This window comes from Engystomops pustulosus, chromosome 6 (assembly GCF_040894005.1).
Source record: "Engystomops pustulosus chromosome 6, aEngPut4.maternal, whole genome shotgun sequence".
NCBI classification, from domain to species: Eukaryota; Metazoa; Chordata; class Amphibia; order Anura; family Leptodactylidae; genus Engystomops; species Engystomops pustulosus.
In genome coordinates, this window is record NC_092416.1 from 188,045,382 (window position 1) to 188,064,152 (window position 18,771).

The 18,771-nt window shown below is 60.4% G+C and overlaps 1 protein-coding gene across 2 annotated transcripts in view; it reads right to left on the reverse strand.

Moving 5' to 3' along the window:
• Window positions 1–9,466, reverse strand: part of SPAG9 (sperm associated antigen 9) — a 40,877-nt gene extending 31,411 nt beyond the window's left edge. Inside the window, exons 1-3 of one of the 2 annotated variants that reach the window (XM_072112749.1) lie at window positions 9,166–9,466; window positions 1,069–1,216; window positions 775–985 (exon numbers count right to left, since the gene is read on the reverse strand). In XM_072112749.1, the coding sequence (XP_071968850.1) occupies window positions 775–985; window positions 1,069–1,216; window positions 9,166–9,323 (517 nt within the window). In that variant the 5' untranslated portion in view covers window positions 9,324–9,466. The remainder of the gene's footprint in view (window positions 1–774; window positions 986–1,068; window positions 1,217–9,165) is intronic. The other variant, XM_072112750.1, reaches the window with a different exon arrangement.
• Window positions 9,467–18,771: the final 9,305 nt, after the last annotated feature.

Below are 18,771 nucleotides of genomic sequence, written 5' to 3' on the forward strand. Positions count from 1 at the left end.
CTGCCATAGGGGAGCAGAGGAGCCCCTGCCATAGGGGAGCAGAGGAGCCCCTGCCATAGGGGAGCAGAGGAGCCCCTGCCATAGGGGAGCAGAGGAGCCCCTGCCATAGGGGAGCAGAGGAGCCCCTGCCATAGGGGAGCAGAGGAGCCCCTGCCATAGGGGAGCAGAGGAGCCCCTGCCATAGGGGAGCAGAGGAGCCCCTGCCATAGGGGAGCAGAGGAGCCCCTGCCATAGGGGAGCAGAGGAGCCCCTGCCATAGGGGAGCAGAGGAGCCCCTGCCATAGGGGAGCAGAGGAGCCCCTGCCATAGGGGAGCAGAGGAGCCCCTGCCATAGGGGAGCAGAGGAGCCCCTGCCATAGGGGAGCAGAGGAGCCCCTGCCATAGGGGAGCAGAGGCCCCTGTGATTGGGTCACCATCACTCCCTCGCTGCGGTGGCGTCGCTCTGGCGTCTCTCTGCAGACGCAATCGATACGGCCCGATCCAGTAACAGGACATGAATAAGTCATTCACTGGATGCATTAAGGAGAGCGCAGGAGCGGGCGACCTCCCCATCTGCACTGACACACTGTGACAAGCGCTCAGCTGTGAGAGGACTGTACAGGGTGATGGGAGGGAGCAGCTGATTCACCTCCGGGGGGCAGTGTGATCCGAATATCAATGAGGGATCACAAAGTAGGGATCTGGCAGCGAGCGGTGACCTCAGTGTGGGGCGCTCACAGCTGAAGGTCTGTTACATTGGGTCAGTGTCTGTGGATGGATGATTCCTGCCCCTACCTGTGGGGGCGCTGCTGGTCTCCTGGGTCACCTGGACGTCCTCCTTCTTAGGGACGTTGTTGTTCTTCAGATTGGCCTTCATGATGACCTCCTCCTCCTCCTTGGGGTCTTTAGGGGCAGTGATCACCATGTTGTTGGGGTCCGGTCCGGTGGTCTTGGCCCCCGGTCCGGTGGTCTTGGCCCCCGGTGGAGCGATAGTGTACAGCTCCTCCTGGAGGAGGGGAAGTCACACATCAGTGCGGCCCTATGACAACACTGCTGGGTCCTTCCTGCAGGCCGGGGCTGGGTACCTACCTTCAGGCTGGTGTTGCAGCGGGCATGGTTCTGATCTTGTAGCTTCCAGGGTCCATTCCCAGGGGTCTCGGCACCGCTGGGGTCTGGCAGGACCAGGGAGTCTCCAGGAGACAGCGGGAAGATCCCCAGCGAGATGGGCCGGTCCTTCCTGTCCAGGACAAGAGGTGATCTCCGTTACAATGTATCAGTGCAGGCTTTACCCTCCTTGTAACATGAGATACATTGTAACAAACCCCCAGCTGATGGCAACAAGAGTACATGAGCAGCCTGCAGACACGACTGGCGCCACCACAGCGCACTGACAGCTACTGGTACTGCAACATACAGAGAGAGAAGGCGCGAGACCCCCGCACAATACAGAGAGAGACGGCCCGAGACCCCCTGCACATTACAGAGATTGACAGCCCGAGACCCCCGCACAATACAGAGAGAGAGACGGCCCGAGACCCCCGCACAATACAGAGAGAGACGGCCCGAGACCTCCCACAATACAGAGAGAGACGGCCCAAGACCCCCCTGCACATTACAGAGAGAGAGACAGCCCGAGACCCCCGCACAATACAGAGAGAGAGACGGCCCGAGACCCCCGCACAATACAGAGAGAGACGGCCCGAGACCTCCCACAATACAGAGAGAGACGGCCCGAGACCCCCGCACAATACAGAGAGAGACGGCCCGAGACCTCCCACAATACAGAGAGAGACAGGCCGAGACCCCCGCACATTACAGAGAGAGAGAGACGGCCCGAGACCCCTGCACATTACAGAGAGAGAGAGCCGGCCCGAGACCCCCCGCACAATACAGAGAGAGAGACGGCCCGAGAACCCCCGCACATTACAGAGAGAGAGACGGCCCGAGACCCCCGCACATTACAGAGAGAGAGACGGCCCGAGAACCCCCGCACATTACAGAGAGAGACAGCCCGAGACCCCCGCACATTACAGAGAGAGAGACGGCCCGAGACCCCCGCACAATACAGAGAGAGAGACGGCCCGAGACCCCCGCACATTACAGAGAGGGAGACAGCCCGAGACCCCCGCACATTACAGAGAGAGAGACGGCCCGAGACCCCCCGCACAATACAGAGAGAGAGAGAGAGACGGCCCGAGACCTCCCAAAACACAGAGAGACGGCCGAGACCCCCGCACATTACAGAGAGGGAGACAGCCCGAGACCCCCGCACATTACAGAGAGAGAGACAGCCCGAGACCCCCGCACATTACAGAGAGAGAGAGACAGCCCGAGACCCCCGCACATTACAGAGAGAGAGAGACAGCCCGAGACCCCCGCACATTACAGAGAGAGAGAGACAGCCCGAGACCCCCGCACATTACAGAGAGAGAGACGGCCCGAGACCCCCGCACAATACAGAGAGAGAGACGGCCCGAGACCCCCGCACATTACAGAGAGAGAGACGGCCCGAGAACCCCCGCACATTACAGAGAGACAGCCCGAGACCCCCCGCACAATACAGAGAGAGAGAGAGACGGCCCGAGACCTCCCAAAACACAGAGAGACGGCCGAGACCCCCGCACATTACAGAGAGGGAGACAGCCCGAGACCCCCGCACATTACAGAGAGAGAGACAGCCCGAGACCCCCGCACATTACAGAGAGAGAGAGACAGCCCGAGACCCCCGCACATTACAGAGAGAGAGAGACAGCCCGAGACCCCCGCACATTACAGAGAGAGAGAGACAGCCCGAGACCCCCGCACATTACAGAGAGAGAGAGGCGGCCCGAGACCCCCGCACATTACAGAGAGACAGCCCGAGACCCCCGCACATTACAGAGAGAGACAGACCACAATATAGAGAGACGGGATGACTGATCACATGATGATACATTGTGTCACTAGTAAGTGAACCCCTGGTGTATACAGAGGGGGTGCAGGACCCCCGTGCTGCCCCCTACAGTCAGTGACGCTGACATCCGCAGCTCCCTGGATCGAGCATCATTACTCAGCAGATTTCACTGTGTACACAACACGACAAACTGCCCGGACGAGGGGCCCCGGCACCCCCAACACATCCCCCAATACAACACAAACCTCACAATACAGGAACGAGCGGAGAAAGGGGAACAACAGGGGCCCCATCTGCAGGTGGAGGGCGGACAGCCATAAACAAGGAGCGGACACATGGTGGGCAGGGGGGCAGTGTACCCGAGGATGCGGGGCAGGGGGGCAGTGTACCCGAGGATGCGGGGCAGGGGGGCAGTGTACCCGAGGATGCGGGGCAGGGGGGCAGTGTACCCGAGGATGCGGGGCAGGGGGGCAGTGTACCCGAGGATGCGGGGCAGGGGGGCAGTGTAACCGAGGATGCGGGGCAGGGGGGCAGTGTACCCGAGGATGCGGGGCAGGGGGGCAGTGTACCCGAGGATGCGGGGCAGGGGGGCAGTGTACCCGAGGATGCGGGGCAGGGGGGCAGTGTACCCGAGGATGCGGGGCAGGGGGGCAGTGTACCCGAGGATGCGGGGCAGGGGGGCAGTGTAACCGAGGATGCGGGGCAGGGGGGCACTGTACCCAAGGATGCGGGGCAGGCCCCCGGTCAGGGCGGGCAGGGGGGCAGTGTACCCGAGGATGCGGGGCAGGGCGGCAGTGTACCCGAGGATGCGGGGTCAGGGGGGCAGTGTACCTGAGGATGCGGGGCAGGCTCCCGGTCAGGGCGGGCAGGGGGGCACTGTACCTGAGGATGCGGGGCAGGGGGGCACTGTACCTGAGGATGCGGGGCAGGGGGGCACTGTACCTGAGGATGCGGGGCAGGGGGGCACTGTACCTGAGGATGCGGGGCAGGGGGGCACTGTACCTGAGGATGCGGGGCAGGGGGGCACTGTACCTGAGGATGCGGGGCAGGCTCCCGGTCAGGGCGGGCAGGGGGGCACTGTACCTGAGGATGGGGGGTCAGGGGGGCACTGTACCTGAGGATGCGGGGTAGGGGGGCAGCGTACCTGAGGATGCGGAGCAGGCCCCCGGTCAGGGCGGGCAGGGAGGCAGCGTACCTGAGGATGCGGGGCAGGCTCCCGGTCAGGGCGGGCAGGGGGGCACTGTACCTGAGGATGCGGGGCAGGCTCCCGGTCAGGGCGGGCAGGGGGGCAGCGTACCTGAGGATGCGGGGCAGGCTCCCGGTCAGGGCGGGCAGCATACCTGAGGATGCGGGGTAGGCTGCCGGTCAGGGCGGGCAGGGGGGCAGCATACCTGAGGATGCGGGGCAGGCTCCCGGTCAGGGCGGGCAGGGAGGCACTGTACCTGAGGATGCGGGGCAGGCTCCCGGTCAGGGCGGGCAGGGGGGCACTGTACCTGAGGATGCGGGGCAGGGGGGCACTGTACCTGAGGATGCGGGGCAGGGGGGCACTGTACCTGAGGATGCGGGGCAGGGGGGCACTGTACCTGAGGATGCGGGGCAGGGGGGCACTGTACCTGAGGATGCGGGGCAGGGGGGCACTGTACCTGAGGATGCGGGGCAGGGGGGCACTGTACCTGAGGATGCGGGGCAGGGGGGCACTGTACCTGAGGATGCGGGGCAGGCTCCCGGTCAGGGCGGGCAGGGGGGCACTGTACCTGAGGATGGGGGGTCAGGGGGGCACTGTACCTGAGGATGCGGGGTAGGGGGGCAGCGTACCTGAGGATGCGGAGCAGGCCCCCGGTCAGGGCGGGCAGGGAGGCAGCGTACCTGAGGATGCGGGGCAGGCTCCCGGTCAGGGCGGGCAGGGGGGCACTGTACCTGAGGATGCGGGGCAGGCTCCCGGTCAGGGCGGGCAGGGGGGCAGCGTACCTGAGGATGCGGGGCAGGCTCCCGGTCAGGGCGGGCAGCATACCTGAGGATGCGGGGTAGGCTGCCGGTCAGGGCGGGCAGGGGGGCAGCATACCTGAGGATGCGGGGCAGGCTCCCGGTCAGGGCGGGCAGGGAGGCACTGTACCTGAGGATGCGGGGCAGGCTCCCGGTCAGGGCGGGCAGGGGGGCAGCGTACCTGAGGATGCGGGGCAGGCTCCCGGTCAGGGCGGGCAGGGGGGCAGCATACCTGAGGATGTGGGGCAGGCTCCCGGTCAGGGCAAGCAGGGGGGCACTGTACCTGAGGATGCGGGGCAGGCTCCCGGTCAGGGGGGCAGGGGGGCAGCGTACCTGAGGATGCGGGGCAGGCTCCCGGTCAGGGCGGGCAGGGGGGCAGCGTACCTGAGGATGCGGGGCAGGCTCCCGGTCAGGGCGGGCAGGGGGGCAGCATACCTGAGGATGTGGGGCAGGCTCCCGGTCAGGGCAAGCAGGGGGGCACTGTACCTGAGGATGCGGGGCAGGCTCCCGGTCAGGGGGGCAGGGGGGCAGTGTACCTGAGGATGCGGGGCAGGCTCCCGGTCAGGGCGGGCAGGGGGGCCACTGTACCTGAGGATGCAGTGCAGGCTCCCGGGCAGGGGGGCAGCATACCTGAGGATGCGGGGCAGGCTCCCGGTCAGGGCGGGCAGGGAGGCACTGTACCTGAGGATGCGGGGCAGGCTCCCGGTCAGGGCAGGCAGGGGGGCACTGTACCTGAGGATGCGGGGCAGGCTCCCCGTCAGGGCGGGCAGGGGGCCACTGTACCTGAGGATGCGGGGCAGGCTCCCGGTCAGGGCGGGCAGGGGGGGCAGCGTACCTGAGGATGCGGGGCAGGCTCCCGGTCAGGGCGGGCAGGGGGGCAATGTACCTGAGGATGCGGGGCAGGCTCCCGGTCAGGGCGGGCAGGGGGGCAGCGTACCTGAGGATGCGGGGCAGGCTCCCGGTCAGGGCGGGCAGGGGGGCAGCATACCTGAGGATGCGGGGCAGGCTCCCGGTCAGGGCGGGCAGGGGGGCACTGTACCTGAGGATGCGGGGCAGGCTCCCGGTCAGGGCGGGCAGGGGGGGCAGCATACCTGAGGATGCGGTACAGGCTCCCGGTCAGGGCGGGCAGGGGGGGCACTGTACCTGAGGATGCGGGGCAGGCTCCCGGTCAGGGCGGGCAGGGGGGGCAGTGTACCTGAGGATGCGGGGCAGGCTCCCGGTCAGGGCGGGCAGGGGGGCAGCGTACCTGAGGATGCGGGGCAGGCTCCCGGTCAGGGCGGGCAGGGGGGCAGCGTACCTGAGGATGCGGGGCAGGCTCCCGGTCAGGGCGGGCAGGGGGGGCAGCGTACCTGAGGATGCGGGGCAGGCTCCCGGTCAGGGCGGGCAGGGGGGCAGCATACCTGAGGATGCGGGGCAGGCTCCCGGTCAGGGCGGACAGGGGGGCAGCATACCTGAGGATGCGGGGCAGGCTCCCGGTCAGGGCGGGCAGGGGGGCAGCATACCTGAGGATGCGGGGCAGGCTCCCGGTCAGGGCGGGCAGGGGGGCAGCATATCTGAGGATGCGGGGCAGGCTCCCGGTCAGGGCGGGCAGGGGGGCAGCATACCTGAGGATGCGGGGCAGGCTCCCGGTCAGGGCGGGCAGCATACCTGAGGATGCGGGGCAGGCTCCCGGTCAGGGCGGGCAGGGGGGCACTGTACCTGAGGATGCGGGGCAGGCTCCCGGTCAGGGCGGGGAGGGGGGCACTGTACCTGAGGATGCGGGGCAGGCTCCCGGTCAGGGGGGCAGCGTACCTGAGGATGCGGGGCAGGCTCCCGGGAAGGGCGGGCAGGGGGGCAGTGTACCTGAGGATGCGGGGCAGGCTCCCGGTCAGGGCGGGCAGGGGGGCCACTGTACCTGAGGATGCGGGGCAGGCTCCCGGGCAGGGGGGCAGCATACCTGAGGATGCGGGGCAGGCTCCCGGTCAGGGCGGGCAGGGAGGCACTGTACCTGAGGATGTGGGGCAGGCTCCCGGTCAGGGCGGGCAGGGGGGGCACTGTACCTGAGGATGCGGGGCAGGCTCCCGGTCAGGGCGGGCAGGGGGGCAATGTACCTGAGGATGCGGGGCAGGCTCCCGGTCAGGGCGGGCAGGGGGGCACTATACCTGAGGATGCGGGGCAGGCTCCCGGTCAGGGCGGGCAGGGGGGCAGCATACCTGAGGATGCGGGGCAGGCTCCCGGTCAGGGCGGGCAGCATACCTGAGGATGCGGGGCAGGCTCCCGGTCAGGGCGGGCAGGGGGGCAGCATACCTGAGGATGCGGGGCAGGCTCCCGGTCAGGGCGGGCAGGGGGGCAGCATACCTGAGGATGTGGGGCAGGCTCCCGGTCAGGGCGGGCAGGGGGGCAGCATACCTGAGGATGCGGGGCAGGGGGGCAGCATACCTGAGGATTCGGGGCAGGCTCCCGGTCAGGGCGGGCAGGGGGGCAGCGTACCTGAGGATGCGGGGCAGGCTCCCGGGCAGGGCGGGCAGGGGGGCAGCGTACCTGAGGATGCGGGGCAGGCTCCCGGGCAGGGCGGGCAGGGGGGGCACTGTACCTGAGGATGCGGGGCAGGCTCCCGGGCAGGGCGGGCAGGGGGGCAGCGTACCTGAGGATGCGGGGCAGGGGGGCAGCGTACCTGAGGATGCGGGGCAGGCTCCCGGGCAGGGGGGGCACTGTACCTGAGGATGCGGGGCAGGCTCCCGGTCAGGGCGGGCAGGGGGGCAGCGTACCTGAGGATGCGGGGCAGGGGGGCAGCGTACCTGAGGATGCGGGGCAGGCTCCCGGGCAGGGGGGGCACTGTACCTGAGGATGCGGGGCAGGCTCCCGGGCAGGGCGGGCAGGGGGGGCACTGTACCTGAGGATGCGGGGCAGCATACCTGAGGATTCGGGGCAGGCTCCCGGTCAGGGCGGGCAGGGGGGCACTGTACCTGAGGATGCGGGGCAGGCTCCCGGGCAGGGCGGGCAGGGGGGCAGCGTACCTGAGGATGCGGGGCAGGCTCCCGGGCAGGGCGGGCAGGGGGGGCACTGTACCTGAGGATGCGGGGCAGGCTCCCGGGCAGGGCGGGCAGGGGGGCAGCGTACCTGAGGATGCGGGGCAGGGGGGCAGCGTACCTGAGGATGCGGGGCAGGCTCCCGGGCAGGGGGGGCACTGTACCTGAGGATGCGGGGCAGGCTCCCGGTCAGGGCGGGCAGGGGGGCAGCGTACCTGAGGATGCGGGGCAGGGGGGCAGCGTACCTGAGGATGCGGGGCAGGCTCCCGGGCAGGGGGGGCACTGTACCTGAGGATGCGGGGCAGGCTCCCGGGCAGGGCGGGCAGGGGGGGCACTGTACCTGAGGATGCGGGGCAGGCTCCCGGGCAGGGCGGGCAGGGGGGCAGTGTACCTGAGGATGCGGGGCAGGCCCCCGGGCAGGGCGGGCACTGTACCTGAGGATGCGGGGCAGGCTCCCGGTCAGGGCGGGCAGGGGGGGCAGCGTACCTGAGGATGCGGGGCAGGCTCCCGGTCAGGGCGGGCAGGGGGGCAGCATACCTGAGGATGCGGGGCAGGCTCCCGGTCAGGGCGGGCAGGGGGGCAGCGTACCTGAGGATGCGGGGCAGGCTCCCGGGCAGGGCGGGCAGGGGGGCAGCGTACCTGAGGATGCGGGGCAGGCTCCCGGTCAGGGCGGGCAGGGGGGCAGCGTACCTGAGGATGCGGGGCAGGCTCCCGGTCAGGGCGGGCAGGGGGGCAGCATACCTGAGGATGCGGGGCAGGCTCCCGGTCAGGGCGGGCAGGGGGGCAGCGTACCTGAGGATGCGGGGCAGGCTCCCGGGCAGGGCGGGCAGGGGGGCAGCGTACCTGAGGATGCGGGGCAGGCTCCCGGTCAGGGCGGGCAGGGGGGCAGCGTACCTGAGGATGCGGGGCAGGCTCCCGGGCAGGGCGGGCAGGGGGGCAGCGTACCTGAGGATGCGGGGCAGGCTCCCGGTCAGGGCGGGCAGGGGGGCAGCGTACCTGAGGATGCGGGGCAGGCTCCCGGGCAGGGCGGGCAGGGGGGCAGCATACCTGAGGATGCGGGGCAGGCTCCCGGTCAGGGCGGGCAGGGGGGCAGCGTACCTGAGGATGCGGGGCAGGCTCCCGGGCAGGGCGGGCAGGGGGGCAGCGTACCTGAGGATGCGGGGCAGGCTCCCGGTCAGGGCGGGCAGGGGGGCAGCGTACCTGAGGATGCGGGGCAGGCTCCCGGTCAGGGCGGGCAGGGGGGCAGCGTACCTGAGGATGCGGGGCAGGCTCCCGGTCAGGGCGGGCAGGGGGGCAGCATACCTGAGGATGCGGGGCAGGCTCCCGGTCAGGGCGGGCAGGCCGCTGGAGAAGGAGAAGTGCACCAGCAGCAGCACGGACAGCGACACCAGGATGGCAGAGTTAATGACCACCGCCCCTCCAACAAAGCCAAACACAAAGAGCAGCATCCGGGGGCTCATGGTGATGCCCGGGCATGGTGGCGCTCCGCTAGCAGGGGGGCCGCACACAACACAAGGGGGGACACCGGGGGGAGGTCATCCAGGCGCTGCCACAGGAGCAATGACAGGAACAGACGCCGCGCGATGCTCTGCAGCAGCTCCTCAGCCATGACATCATCCCTCACCAGCAGCACCAGGAGGGGGCAGCAGCCAGCCAATCACAGCACACATCACCAGCAAGCAGCCAATCACAGGGGAGCACAGGGGGAGGGACTACAGACAGAACGCTGCATATTATACACAGCACTGCACACTACACGCACACACACACAGCACACTACACGCACTGCACACTACACGCACACACACACAGCACACTACACGCACTATACACACACACACACACAGCACACTACACGCACTATACACACACACACACACAGCACACTACACGCACTATACACACACACACACACACTACACGCACTATACACACACACACACACAGCACACTACACGCACTATACACACACACACACACACACACAGCACACTACACGCACTATACACACAGCACACTACACGCACTATACACACACACACACACAGCACACTACACGCACTATACACACACACACACACAGCACACTACACGCACTATACACACACACACAGCACTACACACACACACACACAGCACACTACACGCACTATACACACACACACACACAGCACACTACACGCACTATACACACACACACACAGCACACTACACGCACTATACACACACACACACAGCACACTACACGCACTATACACACACACACTACACGCACTATACACACACACACAGCACACTACACGCACTATACACACACACACAGCACACTACACGCACTATACACACACACACACAGCACACTACACGCACTATACACACTACACGCACTATACACACACACACACACACAGCACACTACACGCACTATACACACACACACAGCACACTACACTCACTATACACACACACAGCACACTACACGCACTATACACACACACACACACGGCACACTACACACACACACACACACACAGCACACTACACACACACACACACAGCACACTACACGCACTATACACACACACAGCACACTACACGCACTATACACACACACACAGCACACTACACGCACTATACACACACAGCACACTACACGCACTATACACACACACACACACACAGCACACTACACGCACTATACACACACACACACACAGCACACTACACGCACTATACACACACACACACAGCACACTACACGCACTATACACACACACACACAGCACACTACACGCACTATACACACACACACACACAGCACACTACACGCACTATACACACACACACAGCACACTACACGCACTATACACACACAGCACACTACACGCACTATACACACACACACACACAGCACACTACACGCACTATACACACACACACACACAGCACACTACACGCACTATACACACACACACACAGCACACTACACGCACTATACACACACACACACAGCACACTACACGCACTATACACACACACACAGCACACTACACGCACTATACACACACACAGCACACTACACGCACTATACACACACACACACACAGCACACTACACGCACTATACACACACACACAGCACACTACACGCACTATACACACACACACACACAGCACACTACACGCACTATACACACACACAGCACACTACACGCACTATACACACACACACACCACACTACACGCACTATACACACACACACACACACAGCACACTACACGCACTATACACACACACAGCACACTACACGCACTATACACACACAGCACACTACACGCACTATACACACACACACACACACAGCACACTACACGCACTATACACACACACACACACACAGCACACTACACGCACAGCACACTACACGCACTATACACACACACACACACAGCACACTACACGCACTATACACACACACACAGCACACTACACGCACTATACACACACACACACAGCACACTACACGCACTATACACACACACACACAGCACACTACACGCACTATACACACACACACAGCACACTACACGCACTATACACACACACACACAGCACACTACACGCACTATACACACACACACACACAGCACACTACACGCACTATACACACACAGCACACTACACGCACTATACACACACAGCACACTACACGCACTATACACACACACACACACAGCACACTACACGCACTATACACACACACACACACAGCACACTACACGCACTATACACACACACACACAGCACACTACACGCACTATACACACACACACAGCACACTACACGCACTATACACACACACACAGCACACTACACGCACTATACACACACACACACACACACAGCACACTACACGCACTATACACACACACACAGCACACTACACGCACTATACACACACACACACACAGCACACTACACGCACTATACACACACACACACACACAGCACACTACACGCACTATACACACACACACACACACAGCACACTACACGCACTATACACACACACACACAGCACACTACACGCACTATACACACACACACACACAGCACACTACACGCACTATACACACACACACACAGCACACTACACGCACTATACACACACACACACAGCACACTACACGCACTATACACACACACACACAGCACACTACACGCACTATACACACACACACACACACACACACAGCACACTACACGCACTATACACACACACACACAGCACACTACACTATACACACACACACACAGCACACTACACTATACACACACACACAGCACACAGCACACTACACTATACACACACACACACACACACAGCACACTTCAGTCCTGGCCATAAGTTCTGAGAATGATACAAATGTTAATTGTTACAAAGTCTCCGGCATCAGGTGGTATAATGGTAATTTACATATTCTCCAGAATGTTATAAAGAGGGATCAGCTCATCAGCAATTCATTACAAAGTCAGTATTACTAGAAATTGAACTTTTTCCCCCAAAACACATTTCACCTTCATTGCAGGCGCCTTAGGCGGAGCAGCGGCCATGGTGTCAGTGATGTCTCCAGTAACACAGGTGCGGGGGCTGATGGGGACAGGGCTGGGGACAATGTGTCATGTGTAAGTAACAATCACCACTGGGCAGTATAATAGGAGCAGGTAACATGGTGTCAGTGATGTCTCCAGTAACACAGGTGCGGGGGCTGATGAGGACAGGGCTGGGGACAATGTGTCATGTGTAAGTAACAATCACCACTGGGCAGTATAATAGGAGCAGGTAACATGGTGTCAGTGATGTCCCCAGTAACACAGGTGCGGGGGCTGATGGGGACAGGGCTGGGGACAATGTGTCATGTGTAAGTAACAATCACCACTGGGCAGTATAATAGGAGCAGGTAACATGGTGTCAGTGATGTCCCCAGTAACACAGGTGCAGGGGCTGATGGGGACAGGGCTGGGGACAATGTGTCATGTGTAAGTAACAATCACCACTGGGCAGTATGATAGGAGCAGGTAACATGGTGTCAGTGATGTCTCCAGTAACACAGGTGCGGGGGCTGATGGGGACAGGGCTGGGGACAATGTGTCATGTGTAAGTAACAATCACCACTGGGCAGTATAATAGGAGCAGGTAACATGGTGTCAGTGATGTCCCCAGTAACACAGGTGCCGGGGCTGATGGGGACAGGGCTGGGACAATGTGTCATGTGTAAGTAACAATCACCACTGGGCAGTATAATAGGAGCAGGTAACATGGTGTCAGTGATGTCTCCAGTAACACAGGTGCGGGGGCTGATGGGGACAGGGCTGGGGACAATGTGTCATGTGTAAGTAACAATCACCACTGGGCAGTATAATAGGAGCAGGTAACATGGTGTCAGTGATGTCTCCAGTAACACAGGTGCGGGGGCTGATGGGGACAGGGCTGGGGACAATGTGTCATGTGTAAGTAACAATCACCACTGGGCAGTATAATAGGAGCAGGTAACATGGTGTCAGTGATGTCTCCAGTAACACAGGTGCGGGGGCTGATGGGGACAGGGCTGGGGACAATGTGTCATGTGTAAGTAACAATCACCACTGGGCAGTATAATAGGAGCAGGTAACATGGTGTCAGTGATGTCCCCAGTAACACAGGTGCAGGGGCTGATGGCGACAGGGCTGGGGACAATGTGTCATGTGTAAGTAACAATCACCAGTGGGCAGTATAATAGGAGCAGGTAACATGGTGTCAGTGATGTCTCCAGTAACACAGGTGCGGGGGCTGATGGGGACAGGGCTGGGGACAATGTGTCATGTGTAAGTAACAATCACCACTGGGCAGTATAATAGGAGCAGGTGACATGCTGTCAGTGATGTCTCCAGTAACACAGGTGCGGGGGCTGATGGGGACAGGGCTGGGGACAATGTGTCATGTGTAAGTAACAATCACCACTGGGCAGTATAATAGGAGCAGGTAACATGGTGTCAGTGATGTCTCCAGTAACACAGGTGCGGGGGCTGATGGGGACAGGGCTGGGGACAATGTGTCATGTGTAAGTAACAATCACCACTGGGCAGTATAATAGGAGCAGGTAACATGGTGTCAGTGATGTCTCCAGTAACACAGGTGCGGGGCTGATGAGGACAGGGCTGGGGACAATGTGTCATGTGTAAGTAACAATCACCACTGGGCAGTATAATAGGAGCAGGTAACATGGTGTCAGTGATGTCCCCAGTAACACAGGTGCGGGGGCTGATGAGGACAGGGCTGGGGACAATGTGTCATGTGTAAGTAACAATCACCACTGGGCAGTATAATAGGAGCAGGTAACATGGTGTCAGTGATGTCCCCAGTAACACAGGTGCGGGGGCTGATGGGGACAGGGCTGGGGACAATGTGTCATGTGTAAGTAACAATCACCACTGGGCAGTATAATAGGAGCAGGTAACATGGTGTCAGTGATGTCTCCAGTAACACAGGTGCGGGGGCTGATGAGGACAGGGCTGGGGACAATGTGTCATGTGTAAGTAACAATCACCACTGGGCAGTATAATAGGAGCAGGTAACATGGTGTCAGTGATGTCTCCAGTAACACAGGTGCGGGGCTGATGGGGACAGGGCTGGGGACAATGTGTCATGTGTAAGTAACAATCACCACTGGGCAGTATAATAGGAGCAGGTAACATGGTGTCAGTGATGTCTCCAGTAACACAGGTGCGGGGGCTGATGGGGACAGGGCTGGGGACAATGTGTCATGTGTAAGTAACAATCACCACTGGGCAGTATAATAGGAGCAGGTAACATGGTGTCAGTGATGTCTCCAGTAACACAGGTGCCGGGGCTGATGGGGACAGGGCTGGGGACAATGTGTCATGTGTAAGTAACAATCACCACTGGGCAGTATAATAGGAGCAGGTAACATGGTGTCAGTGATGTCTCCAGTAACACAGGTGCAGGGGCTGATGGGGACAGGGCTGGGGACAATGTGTCATGTGTAAGTAACAATCACCACTGGGCAGTATAATAGGAGCAGGTAACATGGTGTCAGTGATGTCCCCAGTAACACAGGTGCGGGGGCTGATGGGGACAGGGCTGGGGACAATGTGTCATGTGTAAGTAACAATCACCACTGGGCAGTATAATAGGAGCAGGTAACATGGTGTCAGTGATGTCCCCAGTAACACAGGTGCGGGGGCTGATGGGGACAGGGCTGGGGACAATGTGTCATGTGTAAGTAACAATCACCACTGGGCAGTATAATAGGAGCAGGTAACATGGTGTCAGTGATGTCCCCAGTAACACAGGTGCGGGGGCTGATGGGGACAGGGCTGGGGGACAATGTGTCATGTGTAAGTAACAATCACCACTGGGCAGTATAATAGGATCAGGTAACATGGTGTCAGTGATGTCTCCAGTAACACAGGTGCAGGGGCTGATGGGGACAGGGCTGGGGACAATGTGTCATGTGTAAGTAACAATCACCACTGGGCAGTATAATAGGAGCAGGTAACATGGTGTCAGTGATGTCTCCAGTAACACAGGTGCAGGGGCTGATGGGGACAGGGCTGGGGACAATGTGTCATGTGTAAGTAACAATCACCACTGGGCAGTATAATAGGAGCAGGTAACATGGTGTCAGTGATGTCTCCAGTAACACAGGTGCAGGGGCTGATGGGGACAGGGCTGGGGACAATGTGTCATGTGTAAGTAACAATCACCACTGGGCAGTATAATAGGAGCAGGTAACATGGTGTCAGTGATGTCTCCAGTAACACAGGTGCGGGGGCTGATGGGGACAGGGCTGGGGACAATGTGTCATGTGTAAGTAACAATCACCACTGGGCAGTATAATAGGAGCAGGTAACATGGTGTCAGTGATGTCTCCAGTAACACAGGTGCCGGGGCTGATGGGGACAGGGCTGGGGACAATGTGTCATGTGTAAGTAACAATCACCACTGGGCAGTATAATAGGAGCAGGTAACATGGTGTCAGTGATGTCTCCAGTAACACAGGTGCGGGGGCTGATGGGGACAGGGCTGGGGACAATGTGTCATGTGTAAGTAACAATCACCACTGGGCAGTATAATAGGAGCAGGTAACATGGTGTCAGTGATGTCTCCAGTAACACAGGTGCGGGGGCTGATGGGGACAATGTGTCATGTGTAAGTAACAATCACCACTGGGCAGTATAATAGGAGCAGGTAACATGGTGTCAGTGATGTCCCCAGTAACACAGGTGCGGGGGCTGATGGGGACAGGGCTGGGGACAATGTGTCATGTGTAAGTAACAATCACCACTGGGCAGTATAATAGGAGCAGGTAACATGGTGTCAGTGATGTCTCCAGTAACACAGGTGCGGGGGCTGATGGGGACAGGGCTGGGGGACAATGTGTCATGTGTAAGTAACAATCACCACTGGGCAGTATAATAGGAGCAGGTAACATGGTGTCAGTGATGTCCCCAGTAACACAGGTGCCGGGGCTGATGGGGACAGGGCTGGGGACAATGTGTCATGTGTAAGTAACAATCACCACTGGGCAGTATAATAGGAGCAGGTAACATGGTGTCAGTGATGTCTCCAGTAACACAGGTGCAGGGGCTGATGGGGACAGGGCTGGGGACAATGTGTCATGTGTAAGTAACAATCACCACTGGGCAGTATAATAGGAGCAGGTAACATGGTGTCAGTGATGTCTCCAGTAACACAGGTGCGGGGGCTGATGAGGACAGGGCTGGGGGACAATGTGTCATGTGTAAGTAACAATCACCACTGGGCAGTATAATAGGAGCAGGTAACATGGTGTCAGTGATGTCTCCAGTAACACAGGTGCGGGGGCTGATGGGGACAGGGCTGGGGACAATGTGTCATGTGTAAGTAACAATCACCACTGGGCAGTATAATAGGAGCAGGTAACATGGTGTCAGTGATGTCCCCAGTAACACAGGTGCCGGGGCTGATGGGGACAGGGCTGGGGACAATGTGTCATGTGTAAGTAACAATCACCACTGGGCAGTATAATAGGAGCAGGTAACATGGTGTCAGTGATGTCCCCAGTAACACAGGTGCGGGGGCTGATGAGGACAGGGCTGGGGACAATGTGTCATGTGTAAGTAACAATCACCACTGGGCAGTATAATAGGAGCAGGTAACATGGTGTCAGTGATGTCTCCAGTAACACAGGTGCGGGGGCTGATGGGGACAGGGCTGGGGACAATGTGTCATGTGTAAGTAACAATCACCACTGGGCAGTATAATAGGAGCAGGTAACATGGTGTCAGTGATGTCTCCAGTAACACAGGTGCAGGGGCTGATGGGGACAGGGCTGGGGACAATGTGTCATGTGTAAGTAACAATCACACCCCTGGACACTTTACAAGGAGGCTGGTGCTTGGCCTCATTGTTTCTCTTCTGTTACCCATGGTTATCTCTAAAGAAACACGAGCAGTCATCATTGCACTGCACAAAACTGTCCGAACAGGGAAGAGTATCGCAGCGAGAAAGATGTCACCTCAGTCACCGATCTATCGCATCATCCAGGAATCCAAGGAGAGAGGCTCCATTGTTACCAGAAAGGATCCAGGCTTCTCAGCCAAGGGAATCGCCTAAAAACACCTCCATGAATAAAGAATGGAGCAGAATGTCCTCCAGGAGCCGCTTCTCCCGACCCTCCAGGAGCCGCTTCTCCCGACCCTCCAGGAGCCGCTTCTCCCGACCCTCCAGGAGCAGATGGTGATGAGCAGAGCCTCCTCCAGCATGATGGAGCACCGGCCATAAAGGGGAGAACTAAATGGTGCAGGGAACAGAACACAGAGATTCTGGGTCCATGGCCCGGGAACAGAACACAGAGATTCTGGGTCCATGGCTCCGGGGACAGAACACAGAGATTCTGGGTCCATGGCACCGGGAACAGAACACAGAGATTCTGGGTCCATGGCTCCGGGAACAGAACACAGAGATTCTGGGTCCATGGCCTGGGAACAGAACACAGAGATTCTGGGTCCATGGCTCCGGGGACAGAACACAGAGATTCTGGGTCCATGGCCCCGGGAACAGAACACAGAGACTCTGGGTCCATGGCCCGGGAACAGAACACAGAGATTCTGGGTCCATGGCTCCGGGGACAGAACACAGAGACTCTGGGTCCATGGCTCCGGGGACAGAACACAGAGATTCTGGGTCCATGGCTCCGGGGACAGAACACAGAGATTCTGGGTCCATGGCCCGGGAACAGAACACAGAGATTCTGGGTCCATGGCCCGGGAACAGAACACAGAGATTCTGGGTCCATGGCTCCGGGGACAGAACACAGAGATTCTGGGTCCATGGCTCCGGGGACAGAACACAGAGATTCTGGGTCCATGGCTCCGGGGACAGAACACAGAGATTCTGGGTCCATGGCTCCGGGAACAGAACACAGAGATTCTGGGTCCATGGCCCGGGGACAGAACACAGAGATTCTGGGTCCATGGCTCCGGGAACAGAACACAGAGATTCTGGGTCCATGGCTCCGGGAACAGAACACAGAGATTCTGGGTCCATGGCCCGGGAACAGAACACAGAGATTCTGGGTCCATGGCCCGGGAACAGAACACAGAGATTCTGGGTCCATGGCTCCGGGAACAGAACACAGAGATTCTGGGTCCATGGCTCCGGGAACAGAACACAGAGATTCTGGGTCCATGGCCCGGGAACAGAACACAGAGATTCTGGGTCCATGGCCCGGGAACAGAACACAGAGATTCTGGGTCCATGGCCCGGGAACAGAACACAGAGATTCTGGGTCCATGGCTCCGGGGACAGAACACAGAGATTCTGGGTCCATGGCTCCGGGAACAGAACACAGAGATTCTGGGTCC